Source organism: Carassius gibelio, chromosome B8, assembly GCF_023724105.1.
Source record: "Carassius gibelio isolate Cgi1373 ecotype wild population from Czech Republic chromosome B8, carGib1.2-hapl.c, whole genome shotgun sequence".
NCBI lineage: Eukaryota > Metazoa > Chordata > Actinopteri > Cypriniformes > Cyprinidae > Carassius > Carassius gibelio.
Genome location: NC_068403.1, coordinates 17193416 through 17215256, shown reverse-complemented (window position 1 = coordinate 17215256; position 21841 = coordinate 17193416). Strand labels below are relative to the sequence as shown.

At 35.7% G+C, this 21841-nt stretch overlaps 1 protein-coding gene across 1 annotated transcript in view; it reads left to right on the top strand.

The window, feature by feature from the left end:
- Positions 1-21841, top strand: part of ipo11 (importin 11) — a 121867-nt gene that overhangs the window by 64391 nt on the left and 35635 nt on the right. The window contains 5 exon segments of the mRNA XM_052564316.1: positions 82-201; positions 2857-2964; positions 13533-13546; positions 15364-15487; positions 20110-20173. Coding sequence (XP_052420276.1) covers positions 82-201; positions 2857-2964; positions 13533-13546; positions 15364-15487; positions 20110-20173 — 430 coding nt within the window.

Genomic DNA, 21841 nt, shown 5'->3' with positions numbered 1-21841 from the left:
TTGGTTGTTTTGAACATTTGACATCACTGCATTTAATCTGTTGAGTTAAATGTCTTCATTAGCAACTCTTTTATTCCTTTTCTGTATTTGGCGTTGATATTCAGCCAGTTGCTCCAGCTGTTACAACAGGTCAATGAATGTGACACCAAAATGCAAGTTCTCCACATTATTTCCTGTGCCATCGAGAGAGTCAGCATCCAGGTGAGCTTCAAACCTTCAGAGAGGTCAAATGAAGTCATCCAAATGAACAGGGTTCAATCTTGACTCTAAAATCAGTTGCTTTTCTTGATATTCCTCAGGACACTACTTGTCTTTGCACACTGAAAAACACATATTGATGTCATATCATTACCAGACAATGCTGACAGAGCACAAGGCCACGACCTGCTTTGAAAATAACCTTTAGCTATTGCGTGAGCCTTGACTTGGAGACATTTGATGAATGACATTTATTTTCATCATGTTAGACTGACTCGTGATTTAAGCTTTGTTCAGTCAAACATGCATAAATTACATAAAAGGCGGTCATACCATATGTATGTTGAAAGTAACCTTCCATGTCAAGTTTGCGCAGCACTGGAGATATTTACTCCCCTATCAAATGATTTAGTGCTCATCTGTATTGCCTCGTATTCAGCTTAAAGATTATTCAAATAAACAGTATTAAATATGAATGTGTTTTCATGTAGCATGTCCACCCATGTTTTGGTTCATGCAAAATTTTCTGTACTAACTTAGGAGGGAATTTATTTCCGTTTTCCGTCATTATGAGCTCAGTAATATATCTTTTGACATTTCAGTTATTTACCTTTTTTCTCTACTTGTTAAATAATGGCTTTTTCTGCTATACTCTCCTTGATCTTATAAGTTCCGCTTGCCAGAGTTTAGCTCTTTTCAACTTTTGTTAAAGCTCACGTCACTTTATGGTATGAAATCTAAACTGGCTGTCCCATTTTAAAAGGTGTGGAATGTTCTAGGCACGAGACTTAATAATCTATTCAAATCTTTGGTACATGTTTGTAATTTCTCTTAGTTTGCTCATATATTTACAGTTCTCCCTCAGTTAAAAAGATTGTATCATGAGGAATCATACTGTTCTTGGTCTTTTGGAATAAGAGGTCCATGTACTATGAAAACATACTTTAACTTTCAGAACACGTAACTTCCTTTTTATAAAGTCAAAAAAAAAAAAAAAAAAAACCTAGGCTGCAAAAATGTGTCTTCTGAATGTTTTACTTTTAACAAAACAACTTTAGTGATTCCTATGAGCTAAAATCATGCCTATTGTATGATCATGTCTGTTGTATAATCAGAAATCACAGAATGTTGGGAAGATACTATTAGAAGAACTAACAAAAAACAAAAGAACAAACAAAAACTGTCTTTGTGTAGCACCTGCAGCACTGCATTTTCTTTTGAACGGTTTTAGAATTAGGGATGTGCAGCATTCTAAAGAAAAAGAGAAAGAGTTTCTTGTGAATACGATCCCTTATCATTTCAGTCTTACACTGAGGGAAGTCCCTTTTTGCCTGTTTCTGAGTCACACTGTGAGATATAAAATCACAATTACAAGACACAATAACAATTTAAATCAGCTGAAGCCGTTTCAGCCTAGAGTAAAAAAATAAAAAATAAAAAAAATCAGTTGCATCTTTATTTCTCCCAGTTGCAATGGGAGAAATTTATTTATAAAGTAGTTTGTAGTTAATTTAAGCATGTTTCTTTTTTTAAAGTTTTGCAAATACTGTCATCAGTGGTTGGTGCACAGTGACAGACTGCTTACGGTGTATTTAAACTGTTTTCCTTTGAGCAGAAGAAAATGCTGATAAAGCGGCAAAATGCTAAGAGCTTGACAGCAAAAAACACAATGTTTGCTAAATGTTGACTAAACTACTGCATTCCATTGCAATGAGAAAGTTTTAAGTTTGTTTGACATTTAAATGTGAAGTATCATTAAGAAGTCAACACTAGAAGCACAGATGAGTTTTACATTTGTATGTAAATAAAATCTATTTTGACGACATTGTTCTGAATTAATTTTTTTTCTCTGCTGGAGAAACATCCCATCAGTAAAGGATGCTAATAAGAAAAGTTTTAATGCACCACTGCAAAAATAGACAAGGAGAGAGATGTGAGGGAGAATTTAGACTGAGATTCCAAATGTAATCCATAGGAATAATTCATGGAGTATTGTTCATTAAATCAGGACCCAAATCGCAGGACAGAATAATGCAAGGGCAGCATGAAAATAAAGACCTGCAGCACAGCGCTTATTAAGACTCAAGTAGATTTTGCCAAAAAAAAAAAGAGAAGTATTTTTATCATTGTTTAAATCGAAAGATTCTGTATGAGTTTTATCAGTACTATTGTTGTTATTTGTATGTTTTTTTTAAATTTTTTATGTACAATTATTTCTTCTTACGATGTATTGAAATGATACTGTTAATGTTGCCTCAATTGTTGCTGATATGGTATTAAAACATGAATAAATTTACAGTTTTTTGTAATTTGTAGTAATTTAATTTAATTGTAGGATAAATGGTTCATAACATGAAATTTTTCAGGGAAGTTAAAAGAAAAATAGGGTAAAATATAGTGATGGTAGTGATTTTGATGATGACAATATTTTTTTATTACTATTATTATTTTATGTATTTATTTTTTAAATGATCATTCTTTGAATTTATTTCTTCATACATTTAATTTCATTTATAATTTATTGACCTGTGTTCAGATTTTTTTTTTTACATTTTTTATCTGAAACATTCAAGTTCAAACAAACATTTATTTTGTGTGTGTTCTTTACAATTGAGATCAGTGCTAGACTCCAGCTGCCCCCCCCCCCCTCTGTTCTAGAGTCAGATGTACGTGGGCTGCTTGGTTCAGTACATTCCTCTTCATTGGAAGCAGTTTGAAGAACACAACATGCTCTGCTGTGCCATCCTCACTACCCTCATCCATCTCGTATGGGTGCGACATGCACGAGGGGCCAGGAATGAAACAGGTAACGAGCCTTTGAAATGGTTGAGTCAGGTGTTTAGCATTCTGTCTGTGCTTCAAGTGCTCACTTGAACATCATGTGCGTACCTTTACCAACGGGGGCCTGATTTTCACAATCGTCATAGTGTGAATATGAACAAATGCCCTCCGGCTCTGCTAAGCACTTCTCAGGTTTTCTGATACTTGCAGAAGACCTTTATTATTGTACAATACACTCCATCCCTTCCTGCTGTGAGAATATGAACACACATGCGGACAAGGGCTTGTTACTGATGGGTGTATTTGGAAATTGCCACTGTGCTTCTCCATCTTCCTCCACATGGGATCCCGCAAGCTGCTCATTTCGTTTTGTCTCTTTTTTTTTTTTTTGCTCCATGAGTCAAGAGCAGTTTCTGTGTCACTCCGGCCTCTGAGGAGATGAGTGACACTCCCATTTAAACCATCCGAAGGATACAGTAGCTGGATATCTTAAGCTCGGTTTAACTGAGAACACCACTGAGCAGCTCTTTGCTGATTGCAAGAACAACCCTTTTCACACTTTCACATACAAAAAAAAAATTATAATAATAATAAAAAACAAACAAAAAAAAAATAATAAAATATATGGCAAGCAGTTTCGGCCCAGATCCGGCCCACATTTGGGCCGTATGGATTTCACGTGGGGCACAAAACTGCTTGCTGTCTGGGTATCCTATGCATTGGGTTTGAAGTGGCGCTGCACAGACCAATCGGTGTATGACATTAAAGTACGAGAGCGATTCAAAAGCACTGCGGTATTTTGATGTCGGTCGGCCGATTGGTCTGATTGTGATGATCCGCTTCAAGTCGAACAAGCCTAATGATTCAATGAACCATTCGTAAAGAACCATTTACTTCACTTCTAAAAGAATCAGCCATTTGAACGAATCAAATGAATGAAGAAATGACTCGATGACTTAATCATTAAGACATTTACCACCTCCTATTGGCAGTTTTAGTTTATTATTTAAAGTGTCATTTCAATAAAAAATAATTTCATATTTCCATAGTAATAATAATAAAATTAAGAAAATAAATTATTAAAGTTATAGTTCACCCAACCAAAAATGATAATTCTGTCATCATTTACTCACATGGTCCAAAAGAGTAGGCTATATGTAATACATTTTATCAAACAAAATATTTCTTGCTGAACCTTCTTTTTGTAATCTCTGTTTGATGCTTTGCACCACAATGATTTTAAATGATCTTTTTTGAGTAATAACTCCAAATTTGATGTGCGATTAATGTGATTAATTAGTCTCCACATCATGTAAATAATGCAAACAAGTCATTGGACAACATTACTTTCAACGTAAAAATATAAATAAAAGCTTAGGCTGTATAAAAATAATTGCAATAGATAAAAAAAATGTAATAGCTGGACAAAAAGGAAATGATTTTAATCAAATATTAAATAACTCAATCTGACACTCAAGTGTTGAGAGCTGTTTGAGAGGTGGCTGTGCACACTTTTGGCTCAGAGTGGGTTGAAGACCAGCTCCCAGAGAGTGCACACGTACTTTATGGGTTAAAATAGCTTGAATGTTTAAATTGTCATGATTTAAATTGACTTCCAAGTGGCAATTTCAACTGTCCATACGTGCGCTAGTCAGAGCAAACTCAACGTGGATTTTATGGATGTGAGGTCATTTGTACATTTTGAGAGAGTGAAAGATGCCGGTACCACTCAATCCCAATCACTCAAACTTGTGTGTGAAATTCCATCTAACAGAAAGTTTTCAAATTACTGATCTGCTCTGATGATCTGTTTGGATTCAAGCTACATTACATACTGTAGTGCATACATTTTTGCAGGTATTTCCTGCTTTCTAATGCATTTGTATTTTAAAATAATTTTATATAAATGTATACTTTCACTGGAGCAAATAACCCCACCCCTACTTAACCTACCCACTTCTGAACAATATAAAACATGTAACAGGCAAATAAAAGTACAGCCACAGGTATTTATTGCAAAAAACAACCATAAACAAGCAGTAGGCCAATATAAGGATTACAAACATGTCGTGTTGCATTCCAAGTCTTCTAAAGCCATACGCTACTTTTATGTGAAGAAGAGAGTAAAACATAAGGTTTTAATTTGCCTAGAATGATCCCGCTCCATTAATGCACTCACATCACATCTCAATTAAAAAGATACTCCTATAACATGACGCAATCGGTCATGAGACACACAAAAGCCAATAGCTGATGTAAGGCTTTTTCTGGCAGATTTCTTTGAATGCACGCACAGAAACAGCACTAATGATGGGCAGTTCGGATCATTTTACTGACTCGGGCCTTAAGAGTCTCGTTTAGCAAAATTAACAAATCTTTTTCCATGTCATTTCATTTATTTTTATCAAAATATAATTGATCAATTAGCATCGCACACCTGTCATATATAGGTGCGTAGGAAAAAAGACTGATATAGTCAAAATATGAGAAAATAAGAAAATCCTTCACTCTATCAACTTTCAAAACAATAAAATAAATACTTTAATAGCAACGTTCCCGATCGTATGACCTTCATCAGTCTTCAACATTGTATTCAAACTCCATTGTATTTAAAACAACATGACACATCACAGTGAAGAATTATCAATATCCAGTCAAGATTAGCAATTGAATAATCATTAACACCACACCACATTGTTAACTCCACAATTACATACATAGGAAATACCAAACATTTTGTCATGTTGTTTTAAATACAATGGAGTTTGAATACAATGTTGATGCCTGATGAAGATCATATGATCGAAACGTTGCTATTAAAGTATTTATTTTATTGTTTTGCAAAGTTGATAGTGTGCAGGATTTTCTTGTTTTCTCATATCAAAATATAATTAAAATGTTATGAGTTACTTCCTGTTGGACTCAACAGAACGTGCTGCGTGGTGCTGCAGTAATCAAAAGTCTAACCAAAGCAGTGATACTTTGAAGTTTATATACATTCAAGAAGGAGGGATACATACAGTAGAGATGGAGACAGTCTACACGATAAAATGCAAATGCAAATGCATTACAGGAATCAGCCCGACACTGGCATTTTCCCAGCCATGATCTCATCAGCACCAAATGCATGGATGCTAACCCAATCAGTCTGACAGTATCGCCATACCTTCACATTACCATTGAGACGAAGGCACAGCTGTGCCTTGAGCTTAGCATTCACCTTTAACTTGGTGGACCCTGCCCAAAAGTCAGAAATGCATAAAGTGTCTCAGACGCCTGGGCTGCTTGACTTGATCCTCTTGGAATGTCATCATCTTTACCTCAAAATGTAATACACACTTTACATAACGTTAGTTGTTCATGTGATGCTATGTCAGAACAACAGAACAACATATTTTATACAGATTCTTAAATTTGTAATCCCACAGTCCCCCTTTGATAGTTCTAATAATGCTCACATAACACAAATTTAAACCTTGATGAGTCCATTCTATGGCCGATGTTTGTTAACCTAAGCCCCATCTTGAAGTCATTAACTTGAAAAGGTTACTTGCACATATAAATTACTCTGTGTCTTGTCCTAGAGTTACTTAGGTGTAATAGTTATTTTTAAAATAACTGTTGACACATACAACATGGATGGTAACATGTTGTGAAAACTATATGTAGACACAGAAAACCATGTACAGTAGCATTAGAGTGGAAGTCCTGAAGTCCACGGCACCTGAAAAGCAGTGAAGTCTTTTTTCTGTAGTCCATTCTCCAAGTAGATTTACTCAGGTGACTCTTTATCCTCATTAAGCTTGTTCATGGATGTCTGAGGTGATGCTTTACATCAGGGTGCTGCTTATAAAGATGAAATTGCATGCACACATACCTGCAAAACAAGAAAACAAAGAAACAGCAGACCAGCATTATATACATAGACATTTTTAGACTTCTGTTGATTGTATAGGTATTTTAAATCTGGTGATTGTATAGTGTTTTCCTCTATCTAGTTTTAAGTAATTTGACACTTATGGACCAGTGAGGTGGAGATAAAACTAATGATAGGGGAAACCTAGTCTTCACCACAAGGTTGGCCCCTGAGGCCTGTTGCTCTTCCCTGGGCTTTTCACTGGTCTGTATGTGTCCTAGTTTGCCCCTATAGTTGGTGTGCAAACTTTACTGTGCGACATCTCCATCCTCTAATGGAACATCAGTCATAACAAAACATCATAACCCAAAGAGGAAAGGTGAGTGACTGGGATGTACTGTAATATAGCTTTGAAGGCTGTGAGTGTATTTAACTTTCTCTCAATGAAAGTAAGTGACAGTCACCTTCCTGTAGTTTTATTTACAAACAATCCTTCATCTTTGTTGTACATTACTTGTGAAATTAAGCACTCACAGCCCTAACAGTTAACACCTGAGAAAGCTGCTCCAACAGTTTGGAGAAGTGGGGAGGTGAGGGCCTGCTTCAGGGTAGGAAGTAGATTCACCAGGAGCTGAGTAACACTGTTCATTTCTCATAATGTCTTCTTGCTTTTCCTAGACGCTTTCATCAAGTGTCCAGGTTTACCACAGTAATGACAACTGCCCTCCCTCCTAGTACTTTTACATTTCTGTCGGTTCTCAGTTGACCTGAAAGGATGCTGCTGCAATTTTTACTCTGGCTTTAACAAAGAGTCTTTTTCCCAAGTAGCTAAACTGTCTAGATTACTTCTGAGAGTTTTGTTAGACCAATTTAGATCTAGGAACGGAAAGGCTTTTCTGTATTTGGCTACAAGGCCATCTGACCAGACGCGGACTAATGGTCCCTTGTCATCTAGCGCACTTTCAGGATCATCGACTATTCCACTGTCACTGTAGACTGACAAAACCTTTCATTGTATTCACTCACAGTTTCTTTTTCCTTTGCACACAGTTAGTGATTCTGGACCAGTCTATTTTAGGTCCCATGATATTCTTTAGAATTTTCAAAACAACTTCTCTCAAATTGCCTTTACTGGTATGTTGTAATTCAGAAGTAACAGCAGACTCAAAAGTTTTGAATTCATATTCAGTTAGAATTTGTGACATCAGCAGCTACGACATATAGTAGAGACGCATTTTTTCTACTCAGTGCTCTTCTAAATTCAGAAAAATGTGTGCGTGCTAAGGGTACACTCTGGAATAATCTATCTATATCTTTAGGTCTTAGCACTTTGACAACAGTTTGTACTTGTACAAGAGAAAAGTTGGGAGGAACACTTTCAGTTTCCTCAATTCCCTGAGATATTCTCCTAGCGCCACATACCTTCACTGAATTTACAGGCACATAATTTACTGATTGGATGGCTACATCTGTTTCAAAGAAAGCTTAGAAGTCAGGATAAATGTTATCAGGTTGACAATTTTTGCTGCAGCTTTTGGTGGTTCAATTTCTTATTCAATAAGGCAACTCTAGCACGGAGCTCTTTGTTTTTTTCGTCTAACTAGCACTAAAGCAAATTCTCTATGACATCAGATGATGCCTTTCACATTATTCTTGCGAATATATGCTCCTAGTACCTTTTCACACTCATCTACAGACCAAATTTTGTCTGGATGGATGTCATATTTCTGAGTTAGTTCTTGTCGAACTTTCTCAGTCTCTATTAGGTTCATTTGCACTCTTAACGGTAATTTGAATTTGCTATCTGACAACAATGGAGTCACATGACCACCTTTTTCAGTTGTGGGGATTAGTCTAGCATTCTTTCTATATATTTTGGGAGTGAGACTGTGTTGATGTACGGTATATGACAGTCCTAGTCCTAGTTATTAATGTTCAGCATTTCTGTTTTGAGTTGGGCGTGCTAAAGATCAGTAGAGTGTTGCACTTAGCAAGTTTTTAATTAACAGATTTATTTCCTGAAGGATACACTTCCTTATTTATACTAGTACACAACCTAACAATTACGACATATATCCGCGCAAAATGAAAGTGAACATGTCTGTGCTGCTCTGATTGTATAACTCCTGTTGTGGACACGTACTTCACACAACAATGTGTAGAAACAAGAAACTAAACTAAACTTTAATAATTCACAGTGTTTTTATTATAATAGTGTTCTCACAGTAATGTTATATGTATTTGACAGCCCCAGTCATAGTTATTAATATTTTGCATTTCTGTTTGAGTTCCTACTGTCCTACGTTCTGTGCGCTGAAGTGATAATCACCATAGTAGGCCTACCATGAAACACTTTAGTGCAACGCAACTCAGCCATATGCATCTTATATGAAATACTACACATGATATATATAAAAACGAAATATTGCAACTTACAGTTCTACAAAAGGCTGTGAGTGGCTGCACAAGTGAATTTGACTGCTAGTTATGAAGATATAACTCTATGGATGCATTCTTGAAATATCGTTAGAATATCGTTTCATGTTTAAATATCGTTAAATGTAAAAATGAGAATTTCAGTAATGACATTTAAATGAATAAATTATTACTAACAATTATTTAAATAATAAAGCATATTGTATGTGACCCGTGGTAGCAAAATTAGTTGGAATGCGAACAGGCTAACTTTGTGCTACAGGCAAAAAAACTATAATAATAAACAGGAAAATGTTGATTTTGGTTTTAACAAAAATTTGTTCATTAAGCCCTCATCTAGCATTCCTTATGCTCCAAATAGTACTTAAACATTTAAAAACATCTTTAATTGTAAGTTTTCTGAGAGGAGTACCTTTTCTCTGCTCACTTCTCACACTGATTGACATCCAAAGCGCCCACATAAAGATGACACCGATGGCGCTCTATCCCAATACACATATAGCCTACACAGATTTAGAGTAGGCTAAATATATATGAATTGATGCAAAAAATAACATGTTATATCTTAAGTTATATCTTAAGTGAATATTTGGGGAATTTGAGGAAAAACATTGGATGTGTAACATCCAATCATTAAGTTTTATATTTGAATTCAACAAACAACAAATAAAATGACTTTTTGTTTGCATAATCACTAAAACAATAACATTACCAGTGATTTCAAGATTTTTAATGGAAACAGCTTATCTAATAACGTATTCAAAAATCAAATTTAAAAAAAAGCATTGAAAACGTTTCTTAAAAGGGTAAACCTCACATTTCAACCTTTAAATGAAGAAAAGCGTTAAATCAAAATGATGATTGATTAATAAATGATTATATGTATTTTATCTGTTCCATAAATAATTCTAAATAACTTATCTAAATTGTTTACTTTTGTAGAATCCACATAAGCTTACAGCAGTGCATGCAAAATCGGTCCGTTTTTTTTTTTTTTTTTTTTTTTTTTTGGCCATACAAATCCTGCTGCACACAAGTGGAATATACATTAAATACAGCCTAAGTTTCTGTAAATCCCCTCTCTGAAACTAGGTGGCATTTATGTAAAAGCTGAATTACAGCTGTTTCCCCGTAACCTCTGTGGACAAACCAGCATTGTGATTAAGAACACTTCTTTAGGTATTACATGGAGCGAAGTTATACTGTACTTGTGTGGAACAGAGTTAATGTTAATTTCTAAGTCTTCATTTCATAAAGATTCCTTTAAGGAGTAGTCATTAGCTTGAAAGCTGTCCTTTGTCTTTGAAAGTGCTCTGTGCTACAGTAACTAAATCTTGCATATTAACATTTCTCGCTCACATTAAAAACCCTTCATTACAGCATCTTCAGTTCTTGCAAATCACAGGCACATGAGTCAGTCTGAAAGATAGCCGAAGGCTTGGCCGAAATTTGCATACCCTGTAAGATCCACCACTTGTGCCAGCTTAGTAGACCTGCTCTCATTATTTTTTATTTATTTTTGCTCAAGTCCTTAGATTTGCATATTAAAATGCCAGCAGTCCTTCAGGAAACCATCTATTGTGTGCATATCTTACCAACCGCCATCAACAGTTTGCTATTAACCTTGCATTTGTTTGTGTTTTCTGTGGCCTCCTCTGTCAGCCATATGGTACCACAGCTGCTGCTCTCCAGCCTGGCACAGAATGCTGAAAAGACAATATTACCAGTGAACATTCAAAGTCAATCATCCCTAAATGGCCCTATCATGGGTCCATCCCCAAAAGCATATTTTTGGCAGATGTTTCAAAATGTATGCTCTCTTTATTGCACATTCAGATATGATTTGTTGACCTGCAGAAGCCAAATTGCCTTGGCACATGCCATGCCTTGCAAAATTGGCCATTTTTATGGATAGAGGTGTTATATGGGAACAGTTTTTGGTAAACTAGGAACTTTTGTAAGACAGTTGGAATTATTGTTGGTAAACGAGATCGTGGATAACCAGGGGCGTCGCTAGGCCCTTTTTAGGGGGCCCAGCCCCCCTAAAAAATTATTTGATTAATTAATTAGTGATCGCTTCAGTCCCCTTTAAAAACTCATTTGAAACGGTGGCAAGCTGCATCAAGTTCCGGCTCCTCCCCTGATCTGAGTCTGCATGGATTCAGCGCGTTTTTCAATCCACAGTGGCGCCGAGCAGAGCGAACATCAGAGAGTACAAGGTGTGTGTGTGTGTGTGTGTGTGTGTGTGTGTGTGTGTGTGTGTGTGTGTGTGTGCGTGTGTGTGTTCTCGCATCCAATACCAATACGTCTTCGCTGCGTTCACCTTCAGCCTTTATCACAGTGTGACAGTTGTTTTTTCTTCCAACAAAAATGAAGCGATTAACACCCATGAAAACATACTTTAGAAAACGATCATGATTTATTTTAATTTACTTTTTAAAATTGAAAACATATTATTGTGTATTTCGGCATTACATTATGCAGCCATGCAAAATAAATTATTAATGACACACATCATTGTCTGAAAGTACTAAATGGCACAGAGAGAGAAACATCATGTGGAGATATTTTGTTTTCTATTATTAAATATAATTTTGTATTAAGTAATAATGAATCATTAGTGTATCATGATACATATATTATAGTAAGAGTAAAGGGATCTGTGATTTTTTTTTTTTTTTTAAGTAATTGAGTTATAGACGTGGCAAATTGATAATGGTGTTATTTTTAATAAATTGAAATAAATATAGAACAGATTAAACATATTGCCAAATACATTTTCAGGGGCTGACTTGATGTATAACCAACCATATTGTTGATTATAAAGGCTAAAAAGCTAAAAATGTATAATAATAATAATAATAATAATAATAATAATAAAATATAATAATTTATGTTTCATTGTAGATGGATATACAACATTTTTTTGTCGTGCGGGAGTAGGTCTGCAAATGAGCAACAGTCAGGTGAGAATAGAACAGACAGCCTCACACACACAATACCACTGTGTTCCCAAGATTCAATGCAGTCATTGAACCCTTATGTTGTTTTAATTTTCTGCCAATTTCCACGTACATTTCATAAGAAAAAACAGTGGTATCATCAAAGGATAAACATGAATGTCCTTATACTGAATCAGTTAGTCTTTATTGTAAAAAAAAAAAAAAAAAATCTACATTCCCAATTCAAAATTTTCCAGTGACTGGTCACATCTAAAAAACTGTATTAGTTTTTTTACAGTGTTGTATATGGCTCAGTCAGTACTCCTACTCCCATATATGAAATACAGGAAATACAATGGAATAGTGGATTGCAATAAGGTTAGTAGTATACAACCCTACCCTAATAGTCAAATAATATTTTTTAATCATACACTTATTGGGGGCTGAGCCCCCCTAAAATGAAAATCTTAGAATCGCCCCTGTGGATAACTACTTCTCATGGCTGCCAGTGAAGCACGGTTCTGTGATCAGTAGAAAATCTCCATTGGAAGGTCAGAACTCTCACGCTGAAACTTAATAATATGCCAAACAGAAATCGTTCCTGGGAACAAAAGATTGCTCTGCTTTCACTGATTCAGTGTGAATAATAAACACAAACCCTGGACCACAAAACCACCAGGTCTTTCTTCTGCAGAGCTTAATTGGAGTTTCAGCACGAGAGCACCCTTTGGTCTTTGGATGGAGATTTACTACTTATTACAGAACTTTGCTTCACTGAAAAAATATGCATGACAATCACATTCGATTAATCATCCAGCCCTACATCAGGCATAGCCAACCACCTTGCTTCTGAAGAGCTACAGCAAGCCTATATGTAGAATTCAGTTCCACATCCACATCTGTCTGTCAGGGTTTCCGTGGGTCCTTAAATTTGGGCTCTTCATACTTGGGTTGATCCTCAATCTAAGGTTTCATGATGAGTAATCAAAGCTGACAAGGTTAAACCCCATAGACTCCAAGATATTCTATTTTCTAGCACAGGAAGTAAAAAGGATCAATACTTTCTGCTGGTTAGCAAAAATCAACATAGTTTTTTTTTTTACATCAAACATGCAGTTGTAAATGTGAGCTGGTGGATTGACAAAAAGGTAAAGCATTATAAAAATGTAAATAATTAAGACACTAATATTTATTTATATATTATAAAGTTAATATAATTAATTGATAACAATTGTTTAAAGGGGTCATATGATGCGATTTAACACTCCTTTCTCTTTGGAGTGTTATAAGCTCTTGATGCATAAAGAAGATCTGTAAAGTTGCAAAGACTAAAGTCTCCAATCCAAAGATATATTATCTATAAAAGTTACGAGTCTACCACCTCCCCCCAAAACAGCTCATTCTAACATGCCCCAACATCTCTACATCACGATGTGGGAAAATGTGCATAACGCCCCCCAAATGTTCATGCAAAGAAAGAAGGCGTCATTTTTAGCGATTTTAGAAGCGAAACTACTTTGTTTGGCCTTCCAAAAGAGGACAAAACTAGAAATCAGTGGTTAAGTTGTATTTACAACACAGTTCTGGAACAGTTCTACCCAAATATTCAGATTTGTGCAGCCCATTTTGCGGAGGACGAAGAGTGCTTCCTGTGGGATTAGCCAATGCCGTTGTCTGTTTCTATAAAGTAGGGCAGTTCTAACTTTGCAAGGACAGTCTGGCGCTTCTGACTCACAGTCTGTAAGTACGTGCTCATATTTAAATAATTTTCCACTAATGATTCATATGTGAGTTCTGAGCAGTGTAGAGTAACGCTTGTAATTTCTGCAGACATGGTTTTATGTTTATGCAGCGCAGTACACCACGCTTTTTAGAACAATGAGCTTTGTAAAATAAGCATGTTTCAGAAGGCGGGGCAAAGAGGAGCAACAGTAATGTACATTATGTGGCAAATATTGTTTTTTGAAGCTGAAACCGCATAAACACATTGCATTAATCCAAATACACAAAATAATGTTATTTTTAGCAACGTTATATGACCCCTTTAAATCAGTATAATAATTGATACTTTGGACTCGTCTTCAAATTCTGATTCCGGAGGTAAAAAATTATTTTCATTTCCCTAGATCACAAAAGTCGTATTACCATGGTGTGTAAAAAAACACACACAAAAAAACCTTTATTAAAATTTAAATAACAATACAATAATATTTGTATGATCAGTGAAATACTTAATACACCATGTTGGTGTTTGTTGTGCTACTCTTTGAAAAATAAATGCTGATTTTCCAGACAGGTTTCCAGATTCTCATTATTCATGATTTTTGACCAAAAACTCCAGCTTTTATAGTTTGGTGCTAATACAATCTAGATAGTAATACATCCAGACGGATGACAAAAGTACACTGTTGCACTCAACTTTCAAACTACCATTGTTCAATACACTGTTGTCTTTTTAAATTATGACTTTTGGCTTCTACAGTGTGTATCCTTGGATTATTGTATTTTTTTCATCATTGGCCCATTGACAGATACAAAGCTTCACCTAGATCCTGCGGATACTGCATTGCTACCCTCTCTGAGCCCCCAGAGTTCTCCACCTGTGACAGCTCAGAATCAGCAGACTGTCGAAGGTAGTCATGCCCTGAACTTAAGAGCCCTTTGCGGTGGTCTCTGTGATGAACCCTCATCAGTCAGAGGCTGAGGTGACATATCTCTCTCAGGGGAGGGCAAGGCTGCACTCAAGACCAGGCCCTTGAGTGAACCCAGAAAACACATGGCCGCTGGTGTGTTCTTGAGATTCCCGTACTAGACAGCATGGAAATCTGACACAATATCGCACATGCTGCTATTCAGTCAGAACATGTTGTTTCTTGTGATTGACTGTAAAATGGAATGAAAACTCATTTTGGCAGCATACCCTTGACAACCTGTTATCACAATTTTATCTGAATACAAATGTTTTTTGCTTGCATCTTCATCGCACAGCCTGTTGTTTTGGTAGGACTGTGTAATAAAGCTAATGTTCAGCGATTCAAAAACACTTGTAGGAGAAGCCCAAGCTTGTTAGATTTTATTTTGAAAAGTTTAGTGAGTATAGTGTTCCCTAATCCTTGTATAATGGGTTGAAATGTTTTTGTGTTATTCAAGGTCTGGGAGCAGAAAGCAATATTCCTTCCTCCTACCTGTTATCCAGCTCAGCACAGAGGTTTCTCAGCCCCCTCATCTTTACCTGCTGGAAGACGGTCTGGAGCTGTGGTAAGTCTCCAAGAATGTTTCTGAGCCAAAGGTTTAATTTAGGAATAAAGCTTCAACCCAGTCCCTAGGTCTTTATGACTTTTGTACAATTCCAGTGAAAAGTATTTGAATTAAAAAGTTTATGCTTTAATGGTCGAAATGGGTTTTGTAGATGAATTGTGGCATCATGAATTGAAAAGTGTTTTTTGACTGTATAGTAAAAAAAAAAAAAAAAAAAAAAAAATGAGGTCATCAATTGTTAGTGTACATTTAAAAATAGTCTTCATAATATAATATGCTTCCCAAGTTAGAAAATCTGCAGGACTGCAATGTTTTCGGTGTGGTAGTGTAATTTTGTCCAAATGTCCATATCTGTAATTTCATAGTACAGAGATTTTGAGAACAACAAGACGGTTTTAATATTTTTCATGCTGCCTACTTAACTGCCTAATTTTACTTTATTTATAAATATTTATAACTATTATAATATATAACTATTAGTGCAGTGCCATATGCAGAAGCAGCACATTGTGCTTCTACACAAGATGCGTTTACAGTGCACAATTTATCCATGGGTTCTACAACAATTGATTCTCCATTTTTATTGTTTTATTGTAGTTACTGAAAGGCTTTTTTAGCATTGTGATTGTGCATTTTTAATATTTTGTGACTGTGAAAGTAGCATTGTCCATTGTATATATATGTTTAATAATTAGAGGAAAATTTATACATTTAGCAAGGATGCTTTAAATTGATCAAAAGTGATGATAAAGACATTTATAATGTTATGAAATATTTCAATAAATGCTGTTCTTCTAAACTGTTTATTTAGCAATGCATTTGTACTCATTTGTGCGCCCATGGGCATGCTGGTCTTAAAAAGAGGTGTGTTCAGGCGCATTGCTGGTGCATTGCCATTTTAAGGAGCTGAAAATAGACTGCGCCATAGACCAACTCAAACCTGGTCTAAAGTCTGGCGCAATGTTTTTTCTTTGTTATTTAAAGAGCGTGTTAGTATACAGTTTTTATACTAACATGCTCTTAATAATGCATAATTATTTTTTGTAGGCTATTAAAATATATATGGATATATATTGAAATAGCAAAAGTGGATTCGGACACGCTCTGAGTGCACCTGCGCCGTGCGCTTTACACTTTGCGTTTAGATCGTTAAAATAGGGCCCTAGGTGTTCATTAGTTGGCACTGTCCATGCCAAGTTTTGTCAATTCAACAAAGCATTATAAATACAGCAGTTTGCAAATAAATAAATAAAGTTTGATTTCAATCCTTATTATTAGAATTGGCAAATTAATCAATTTGTACAATTTCCTGAACTTCAAAACTTTTTAAATCCTATCAGATGTTGTTTAATGACAGATAAAATAATGAAAAATGTGTTGTTTGTTTTTTGTTTTATTATTATTCCCCACTTTGGCCTAAATTTTAGCAATTCCTTCTTATTTTAGATATTTAACTTGTAAGTCTTTGTTTTTAAAATAGGAATATTAGTTTGGCTGCACTGGTCAGACTACTTGCAAAACAGTAGAACCAACATTACAGAATTTGTATCAAATCGTGAATCAAGACTTTCCTGAAAAAAAAATCATGATATTATATTTTTTGTCATATTACCCACTCCCTAACTCACCCTTTTTATTATAATATTAATTATATTCTCACTTATGTTTCTAAAGACTTTTTTCTCTCTCTCTCTGTACACTCTCTCCGTTTCATATTCTCAGTATTTCTGCATCTGTTCTTCTAATAGGGTCTGATCTTCATATCTATACTGTCACAGTTTTATACAATTTATATGCCTATATCAATATATATCACTGGGATCCCACATCTCTAACTCTTCTGATTTCATTCAATTTTCATTGTTACCTATTGGGCCCTATTGCTTCCTCTGCATTGTTAAAGATTGAATTCTGTTAAAATGTGTTATGATATTATATTATATTACACTGTGGTGGGCAAAATTGTTAGAACAGTTGACATATTTAAGATGTTCATTTTGTTTTTATTGAATTGGCCATTACAATACCCATTAAATGAACTATTACCAAAACAGAACTACGTGTGACAGAAGAAATCTGCTGGAGCATTGAAAATGATGGCCCCCGAAGTCCGGACCTCAACCCCATTGGGCAAATATGGGGCGAATTGGAAAATAAACTCAACAGATCTATTGTCCATTACAGGAAAGCCTTTGGCTTGAGTTGTAGAAGGCATGGGACAACATTAGTGTTGTTCTCAGGTAATATATTGACACTATGCCAGAGAGATGTGCGTCTGTAATTGATGCAAAAGCTGGATATACCAAATATTAAAGTTAAAAGTGGATAAAAAAACAGTACAACCCACTTCATCTGATATTTGTTGTGCTCAGAGAAACCATCTGCATGTTTTATGAACTTTATGAAATAAAATCTTGTTTTGGAGGCCAAAAAAAAAAGAAGTCAGAAGTCATCTGTCAGGTGTTCTTACAATTTTGGCCACCACAAACTGTTGATAATTCCTTCAGTGCATAAAAAGTTCAATCTGTCATAAAATGCTCCAAAAACCACGTGACTCATGTGGCTTTTTCACCTCTGCACTCCACGCTGCTCAGCAATGCCGATGGTGAGGGCAGCACAGAATAATGTGGCATGCACCCTCCTCCAGCTCTTATGCTGTTTTGTTCACAGCATGGGTCCTACTCTGCAGCTGGCCACTGCGGTGAACATAAGGAGAGGACAAATTTCCAGCTTTCTGTCAGCTCTCTTCACACAGCTAGCTTGTCGCTCACAGTTGTACATGAGGGTTACCTAGTGGCATACTGTTGATGACTAGAACATCACTATAGCAACCAATTTGGATATGGCTACACTGTCTGAATCCTAGTCCTCATTATGGGATGCAAGAAAAAAGTGGCACAGCACAGCAATTGAAACCCATGTATTCTAATAATATTACCAAGAGGCAGCATGTATACTGAAAACAACGAGGGGTCCAGGACAGATCTTTGTGGCACTCCATACTTACTAACTTAGATGATTCCTCATTTGAATAAACAAAGAGGTAACGGTCAAACATGCAGGATTAAATAATTTCAATGCCTGTCACTGAATACTTTTTAATTTTGTAATCAGTCTATGAGTATGTTGTGGGCTACAGTGTCAAATGCAGAATTAAGATCAAGTAAAACTACTGTAGGAAGGAGATGCAGCTTTGGTCTGATGCAAGAAGCCATTTGTAATTTTGAATAGTGCAGTTTCTGTGTCATGATGGTGCCTATCACTGTTTCACAAAAATGATTAGTGCTTATTAGTACTGCAAAAGTTTTGTCAACATTGGTAATAACATGAAATGTTTCTTGGGAAGCAACCATCATTTTAGAATTTCTTCAGGATCATCTGACTCTGAATAATGGAACAATATTACAATAAAAAAAAAAAAACATATTTAGTATTTACATTTTTAAAAGTTTTTTAAAAGAGTTTTCCATTCTGAATTGAGAGTAAATTTGTTCACACTTTTATATTAACAAAACATTTTCATGTATTATATTACATAGCCTTTAAATAGGTTGAAATTTACACAATCCATTGACCTTTCAAAGGTATACTTGAGGATATGGGTGTCACATTTCAATTCAGTCCTTATTTTTGTTCAAATCATTCCTAGCCTCAGGAATACAGCTAAAGCATTGCAGTGGTATTACCTGCCCTCAATCTAAATGGGTTTCCAGTTGTTGGATACTTTGTCCTGTCAGCTAGTGACACGTAATGCTTAAAAGATTTGTGTGACAAATTGCCTGTCCAGATACATTGATAGCATGAATCATTGGAGTCGTGCCTCAGGTGAATGGAACCAACCCTTTTTTTATATATAACTGCCACATTACACTTAGCCGTGCTCTCAAGCAAAAAAAAAAAAGACGCTGAGTCAGGAGGAATCTTATGCATATATTAATTTATCTCCAGCTCCGGGTTTAAACTTTGTGTCCTACATAATAATCGATATTGTCTGTGAAAAGCCCAATGCTACTTTGTATTTACCGTACTGTAGATTTCTTTTCTACTGCTGAAGTTCATACACTCCCCATTATTATCTCCCTTCTGAGTGAATTTCTTTTCTCTCCATTCTGTCAGTCATCTCATTCTCTTCGCTCATTTTTTTTGAAGAGGGTTCATTTGCTCCCTTTAAGTTCAAGGCTTCAGACTCGCTCTCTGGATTTGTTGTTGTTCCCCGCTGTCCATTTATCATTTTCTCTGAGTCACTCTATCTCTCTTGTATCAAGACAAAGAGAGTCGCTCTGTACAATAACCCGACCTGCACAAAGACTCCTCTGTAGCCTCTGGATCAAAAATAGCAGCACTTCAACAAATTTAGCGGCACCCATTCATTTTCTGGAATGCTTTTATGAAAGATTGAATATTTTGTTTAAAGATGGAAGATGTTTGGCTTGCAGCAGGCCTTTTTATGAATTGATGCCACTGTAGTTTCCATGGGCACTAAAAGCATAGTTCTTTCATTGTAATATTACTGTCATTTAAAGGATTTTTTTGTCATGATTACCTAGCAACGTATTTGATTGAAAAAGGGTATTGCATATTAAATGAAGGCTTTCTAAATGGCATGATCTTTCTCTTCATGCTGGTTGGTGACTAGAGAACAGCCCTGCCATCACACCTGCGCTTTTGAGGATCTTCCAGAATATGTCCTCCCTGCTTGGTCATTAGTTGCCTTTTAAGTGTCCACTTTCTTTTTAAATGAAATATCAAGATGAAAGCCAGTGCCAATTTAACTGTCAAACGGACATGCCCTGAAATGCAAGTCACAGACTTTTCTGGCTGAATTCATCATCTTTATTTAAATTCTTGTTGACCTCAATCCTTTGAAATCATTTTTAAACGGTATATTTTGCCATTATTTTTCTGTATTTCCTTATCCCTGCGTCATTACAAAGTCATATGATTTTTTGCTCTAAATTACAAAAAGTGAAAAATTTCCTGTACACTCCTCTTAATTTAATGGAGGTGTATAAAGACTAAGGACTAAGTATAAACACTTGTTTGGTTAAGCTCCAAAAAGGATGCAAATGCACCATTAGAGTATCATGAAAGTGGTACACTATATTCCTATAAGTCTTTCGAAGGTTTATCAGAGCAGCAGACTGGAATTTGTTATTTACTGAAATTGTATCATCTGCCAATCACTTTTCTTTTTTGTTTTCATGAGAGAAGTAGTGAGATCCCATTTTTTTTTCTTTTGAGTCATATAATTTCAGTGAATCTGACTTATATTTCAAGGAGTGACTTTTGGGCTTCAGAACACTCAAAGGGATAGTTCACCTAAAAATACAAATTCTGTCATTAATTACTCACCCTCATGTTATTCCAAACCCTTTAGACCTTCGTTCATCTTCGGAACTCCAATTAAGATATTTTTGATTAATTTTAAAGCTTACAGACCCTGATAGACAGCAATGTAACTGACACGTACAAGGCCCACAGAGGTAGTAAGGACATTGTTATAATAGTCCACATGATAGTTAAGAACCCCTGATTTAGCTAATAATTGCCCTTTCCAGTTTGCTTTTTTAATACGGACAAACATTAACTGCTGTATGGCCTTGAAATACATTTCACTGATTTGTACTGCAGAATTTACAAAGCAGAACTTAGTTCATCCTCTCCAATTTTCTCAATTCTTGTTGGCTGAATATTAACTAAGTTGACCTCAATCCTGAGGTGAAATTAAATGTTTTTTTTTTTGTGTGTGTGTGTGTGTGTGTGTGTGTGTGTGAAGTAAGTTTGATTGTCAATCAGCAGTTAATACTTTTAATGTACTCTTTCATTCAAGGTGTTATTCTAGGGTTCAAGGCAGTTTCTTATTCTGGTCGGCAGTTGTTGAACTCTTTATTCTGCTCAGCTATATCCTTTTAGTGGTTGTCTCTTACTCTCGTATTTTTAATTCACTTAAATGTTATTTTGGTTGTAATAGAATTGTTTCTAAGATGTGAATACATTGATTTACAGAGTGACTGAGGTGACACAAAAATTGCTGGTTTTGCTTCCCTGGGGTTGTATTAGAATTAGATAATTAACGGTTTGATTGGGGCACTGTAATTAAATATGCTTGCATCACCGCTTCCATTCCACCATCATAGCCTCTGGAAAATGTCACACAGAAGTGTCCGCTCAAGAGGAGCCATTCAGGCGTTAGGCCAACATCTCTCATAACCTCAAATGGTCGGAAAGACGCATAGCCATCGGAGTCGAGGGTTGCAAGAGGTCAGCACGAGAGAGAGAATAAGAGAAAGTGTTTCATTAAAGCATCTGCCGGCACATTGAAATGCAAAGAGAGGCGGCTGATTGAAGCGATTTTTCCATTTGCATGCTC